The sequence below is a fragment of the Entamoeba dispar genome, genomic scaffold (assembly GCF_000209125.1).
Source record: "Entamoeba dispar SAW760 scf_1105229461457 genomic scaffold, whole genome shotgun sequence".
Lineage (NCBI taxonomy): Eukaryota > Evosea > Mastigamoebida > Endamoebidae > Entamoeba > Entamoeba dispar.
In genome coordinates, this window is record NW_001854702.1 from 2,721 (window position 1) to 8,008 (window position 5,288).

Sequence of the window (5,288 nt, forward strand, 5' to 3'; positions counted from 1 at the left end):
GATTGTACTAAATCTACTAGATAATCAGGAGATAAAAGAGATTACTTTTCATGTTCAACAAATTCCAAATCCATGTCCAGAAGAAATAAAAACATTATTAATTCAACTTAAAGATCAAAGTACATATAATCAATTTATTTGCGTATTAAAAGAAGCTGAACTTGGAATAGGTGTAAGAGATATTGTTGATGAGGCAATTCGATTATATGACAAAAGAGCAATTGAGTGGTGTTTTCAAGCCATTGCATTTAAAGAATTACCTAAAGACCATGTTAAATTTTTAGCTAAAGTATTAATGACAGATGACTTTACTACTATTTCATTAAAACATTTTTCAATATTACAAAATCAATTACTTGAAATTAATTTAACTCAACCTATCCAAAAATCATATAAACTTCATTTGTTATGTACTTCTTTAAATCATTTAATACGTCAATATTTATCACATTCTTTCCTTCTTTCATCTCCATTATCTTCTATTTACAATCAACTTCGAAGAATGATTGCACTAACTTATATTCCTTCTTTCCTTGCTTCAGTATCAATTCCAGATGAATTAAACTCTTTTTCACTTACCCCTTTAGCTGCTTTCTTAGATGATAAAAATCTAGGAGAATTAAAACAATTTCTTGTCAATGTGTTACAACTACCTGATGCAGAAGAAAAGATTACTGAAATCCCTTTATTTTTTACACAAGAAATTCTTCCTGAATCTACTCAACAACGAATCCTTGCATTTCTTTCAATTAGAAAAATTACTCCTACAACCCATCAATCAGTTAAAGAGCTTACTGCTAACACTGTTGTTGAGTATGCTATTAGAGCTGACTCTGGACTTGTACCATTGGCAGAGTATTTGTATGATATGGAGTGTTATGTTCAATCAGCAATTATTGCTATTCATTCATTAAATAAACCAAACGAAGATATTTCAAGGTCAACAGTAATTGTATCTGAATGTATTAAACGAGTTAAGCATATACCTGCACTAACAATGACTATAGTGAAAGAAATTATGTCGTGTGGACCAAATAGAGATCTTGTCCTAAGATATATGGTTGATGATAATACTATCGATGTCACATTAGGATTTAGAGGGATTGATTCGTTCATTAGCAATTATGCACCTAAATTTATGTGGAAAGTTAGAATATTACAAGGAAATATTGATGCTTCTGTTAAAGAAATTGTTCATTATTCTTTATCTGAAAGTGATGTCTATGAACGATTGAATGAAATTCGAAATTGTTTAGGTAGTATTGGAAAAATTTCTGAAACTGAAAGGAGTCAATTAGTTCAAATAAATGACTTATTAAGGTGTCAGTGCATTGTTCATCACTCGTTAGATGAATTAAGAACATCCTTATTACAAAAAAGTAATAGTCAAGAAAATGATACTAATGTATCTCAATCTATTCAAGAAGTTCAAACTCAGCTAGAAAATACTCGAATGAAGGTGATGACTATGACTGATTTATGTGTCATTGCATCTCAATTCAAATTGTATGATGATTTATTAGTTTTGTATCTACACTCATCACAAAAAAGTCCTGAAATCGTTCAAAAGTTATGGGATATAGTTAAATTTTATCTTTTCAGAGAAAGTGATACCAATACCCGTTTTGTTTATTTTGACAAACTCAAAGGAAAACTTGGGAGATTCCAATCTGAAATCCCTCAAGAATTATCATTAAATCTTCAAAATTATAGTGAAACTTTAAATTAATTTTAAATTGATTGATTCTTTTTAACTTTAGGTTATACATCAAACATATATGTTTGATTTTCAACTTCAGTCATTGATGTAATTTTTAAATCATCTGAATGCTCACTTGATAACGAGTTAAATTTACTACAATAAAATAATAAGGTAGTAAAAAATCCTATAATTCCTCCACCAATGATATCTGAAAAATTGTGATAATAATCTCGAGTTCGTGTTATCATTATGAAAATAGCTACTATTGATGGAAGAGACACAACCAATACTACAAATGTTATAAAAAAATTTATTGAGATTCAAAAAAAAAACAAACACTTCCATGATTCTTGAGAAGAAGCAAATATTTTCATTTGACCTGCAAGCAATAATGTGCAAAATGTCATTCCGTTTGAAATAGAAGATGAGTGTCCTGAAGGAAAGCTCTGATATACTGATTTAACTTGTTCAGGATGTTCAGAAAGTCTAGAATAAAAATGTGGACGAGGACGACCAGCAAAGAGTTTTGCACAATTAGTAACAGCGATATTTGAAGAGATGCAAAGAATTAAACAAAACAAAGAATAGCATAAAAATTTTGAAGATTTCTTGAAGAATGAAAAGAGAAGTATTAAGAGAAAAGGTGGGACATATGAAATTAGAGCACAAAGCCAAAAAGGAATTGTTTCTTTTTCAATATAAGGATAGTCTACATTTACATTACTTCTTTCATTAGGAATTACCATTTGATTTGGAGAGCAAAATAATGTAATTATAATAGTAAGTAAAGATACTCCAAAAACAATAACATCACTAAATATTTCAGAAATAACTAAAAGACTGAAAGAATGTTTAATTTTAGTCCAAATAGACATTTTATTCCTTTTTTTATTCCTTAAATTTTTTTGTTATTTTTTTTAAGATGTTTTTTAGTTTTTTTTTACAAAAAAAATTTTAACAATCAACTTTAAATAAAAGCATTATTAAATCGTTGTCTTCTATTTTGTTTTTTCAATCTTTCTTCCTAAAAGAAAAATAAGTTATCTCACCTTAATCTTAATCATAAAATGAAAGAATAAATAAAAATAAACAAACATATGACTCAATCGGAATTGACTTTTCTACTCCACCAATTCTAACTATTTTTTTTGATGCAGGTGAAAGTGGTTTCTTTGGGGCAACAATTGATTTTCTTTTTTCAGATTTACGGCTTTTTGCTAATTGTTGTTTTTCAATTACCAAACTATCTTCCATTTCCGGAGACGGTTTGTTTTGGGCTATTGTATATCCTGAAATATAAATAACATTTTGTGTTTTATTAAGTAAAGTGAAAGAATGCTCTGGTTCGATAATTATTGAAACAGGAGAATTAAGATTTTTTCCACTAATACTTGCAATACACACTTCCTCCTTATCTATTTTAATAAACGCACGATGCATCTTTTCATCTTTTAATTCTTCTTGAAGACAAACCTGAGTAATGTGAAGTATATCTTCACACGTTGATTCAAATGATCCATTTGGCTGAATAATAATACCCCAAAACATTAAACACTGAGTTAATAAGTTCTATGAAAAAAAAGTATTTTAATAATAATAAAACTAATAATAAAAATAAAACTATTTAAAGAAAGAAAAAAGTCTTTTCATTCCATTTGATAAGATATGAAGAGAATAAGAGTTTCTCAAATTAAAACAATGGACGATTATTTTAGTTCAGTTGGAAATGTAGGAAAAGTACAAAGAGCTTGTGAAGCACTTGAAAATATTCAAACTGATATTGACTATGAAGTTGGTTTACAACAAACCTATGCTTTATGGCAAGAATCATCAAAACTAGTAAAAGAAAGTTGTTTAGGTGAAGTAAGTGTTAGTGAGTTTTATTACCTTGTTTTTAAGAACTCAGGAATCCTTGATTATTGTTCAAAAAAGTCAATTGATGAAATGATTCTTAAAAAAATGAAAGGAGTTATAATCAATAATTATTCCGTTGGAGTTAAGTCATTAGACATTGGTGATAATGTCATTGTTAACATCCAAGTTAAGTTCACTTTTGCACCAAATTCTATGGTTAATGAATTAATTTATCAATTGTCAGCTGAATTGGATTGTACTGGTGAAATAATAGAAAGTAATGTTTCTACTTTTCATCAATGGAAGTGTCAGATTACAAGTATTTTCTTCAAACAATTAGAAGATGTGGAATGTTTACTACTGCTATTGAATAAAATTATTCCTTATTCATATGACTACTATTCAAATACTATCCCTCCATTGGTTTTTGATCAACAATTTGAAGAAGAGGAAGACGAAGATGATGAAGATGAAGATGATTATGACGAAGATGATTATTGATTTCATTTTATACTTCTTCATTTTATGAATTTTTACTCTCTATCTTCTTTTTTATAATTGTTTGAACAAAAAGAGAAAGTGTTATTGAAAACAAGGATGACAGTTAAAAAGAAAATATTTCATTTCAATCAACCAAGTAACTCTTCTCAGTTATTTTGCATTATTTTGGCCAAGAAAAGAACTTGACCATTTATAATAAATAACTTGCTAATTATATCAACATTAAAAGTCAATACACTCATGTCACTGAAAGACCACTTTAATAGAAAAAATGTTTCATTTTTGTTTCAGGAGCATCCAACAAAGTTACAAGCCATATACACCATTCACCTTTAATAAGTAAATCTAAAATAAATAAAAACTGAAGCAAACAAACACAATAAAAAAATGGTAAAAGAGTTGTTATTTTTTTGTGTTCACCCGAAAGTCTTATTAAATTGAATCTCATAAAACATGTGCATTGAGTTTACACTTGACAAACTTATTGATTTAAAAACAAAAGGTTTCAACAACAAAGGAATATTAACAGGTATTAGCCCAAGTGTGTAAGTGACTAAAATCACCATAATTTGGTTATCATTTTATAGTCCCAACTCAAAAAAACTTCGAAACATATTTAGGCATTACCTAAGAACAAAAGGTATTAAACTATAGCTCCTTTTAAACTAATCCTGCAATCAATCCCAAACGTTATCAAACACACGATTAGCCAAAATTCTTATAACCAAAATTTAAATAAAAGAATGAAATTAAAAAGGAAGAGGGACGTTATAGAAAGAAGAGAGTTCCTTCATTTCATTAATAGTGACTAAAGGTAAATTATCACCGAAAGATTTTCTGAGTTGTTCAGTTTCATATTCTTTTTCACCAGCTGTATAAATACGATCATGGGTAGGTAGTTTTGCGGAGTTTCTAAGAGTACGATTTATGTCACCGACGTTTTTCTTAAAGTCATTTAAGTCTCTGAAGGCTTCTACATTAATTGCAATAAAGAAATGACCCAATGAAAACTTGCCAGATTTTTCTTTTTCATCTTCGATGTGATTTAAGAAGTTTGCAATACTTAAACAACTGCTCATAATTTCTACGAATTCCGATAAACAATAACCTTTATGACTTCCACTAACTTCATCAGAACCTCCTAATGGATGAAGATAAGCCTTTCCTTTAGGATAGTTTTCAAGGAATTCTAAAGGTTGATCAATTGGTTTTCCACCTTTCATTGATGCCC

General features: G+C 28.6%; 5 protein-coding genes across 5 annotated transcripts in view, besides 3 other annotated features; 2 read left to right on the forward strand and 3 right to left on the reverse strand.

Moving 5' to 3' along the window:
* The window catches only part of EDI_313470 (uncharacterized protein), a gene marked incomplete at both ends in the record, with an annotated part of 2,025 nt that extends 296 nt beyond the window's left edge, over positions 1-1,729 (forward strand). The window contains one exon of the mRNA XM_001733377.1: positions 1-1,729. This exon is cut by the window's left edge and continues 296 nt beyond it. Within this exon, the coding sequence (XP_001733429.1) occupies positions 1-1,729 (1,729 nt within the window).
* A 32-nt stretch (positions 1,730-1,761) lies between these two features.
* EDI_313580 (phosphatidic acid phosphatase type 2 domain-containing protein 1A, putative) lies at positions 1,762-2,577 on the reverse strand (the record flags this gene model as incomplete). Its single annotated transcript, XM_001738544.1, has 2 exons — positions 1,762-1,991; positions 2,040-2,577. 2 exons carry the CDS (start codon positions 2,575-2,577, stop codon positions 1,762-1,764), a joined length of 768 nt encoding a protein of 255 aa, XP_001738596.1.
* A 20-nt stretch (positions 2,578-2,597) lies between these two features.
* Positions 2,598-2,660: a sequence feature (AT_rich).
* Positions 2,661-2,669: 9 nt separating this feature from the next.
* EDI_313590 (uncharacterized protein) lies at positions 2,670-3,250 on the reverse strand (the record flags this gene model as incomplete). Its single annotated transcript, XM_001738545.1, has 2 exons — positions 2,670-2,726; positions 2,798-3,250. The coding sequence occupies 2 exons, from the start codon at positions 3,248-3,250 to the stop codon at positions 2,670-2,672; spliced, it is 510 nt and encodes a 169-aa protein (XP_001738597.1).
* Positions 3,251-3,291: 41 nt separating this feature from the next.
* Positions 3,292-3,322: a microsatellite.
* A 45-nt stretch (positions 3,323-3,367) lies between these two features.
* Positions 3,368-4,057, forward strand: EDI_313600 (uncharacterized protein; the record flags this gene model as incomplete). Its single annotated transcript, XM_001738546.1, has 1 exon — positions 3,368-4,057. One exon carries the CDS (start codon positions 3,368-3,370, stop codon positions 4,055-4,057), a length of 690 nt encoding a protein of 229 aa, XP_001738598.1.
* Positions 3,997-4,054: a microsatellite.
* A 749-nt stretch (positions 4,058-4,806) lies between the features above and the next one.
* EDI_313610 (malate dehydrogenase, putative) lies at positions 4,807-5,280 on the reverse strand (the record flags this gene model as incomplete). Its single annotated transcript, XM_001738547.1, has 1 exon — positions 4,807-5,280. The coding sequence occupies one exon, from the start codon at positions 5,278-5,280 to the stop codon at positions 4,807-4,809; it is 474 nt and encodes a 157-aa protein (XP_001738599.1).
* Between the last annotated feature and the right edge of the window lie 8 nt (positions 5,281-5,288).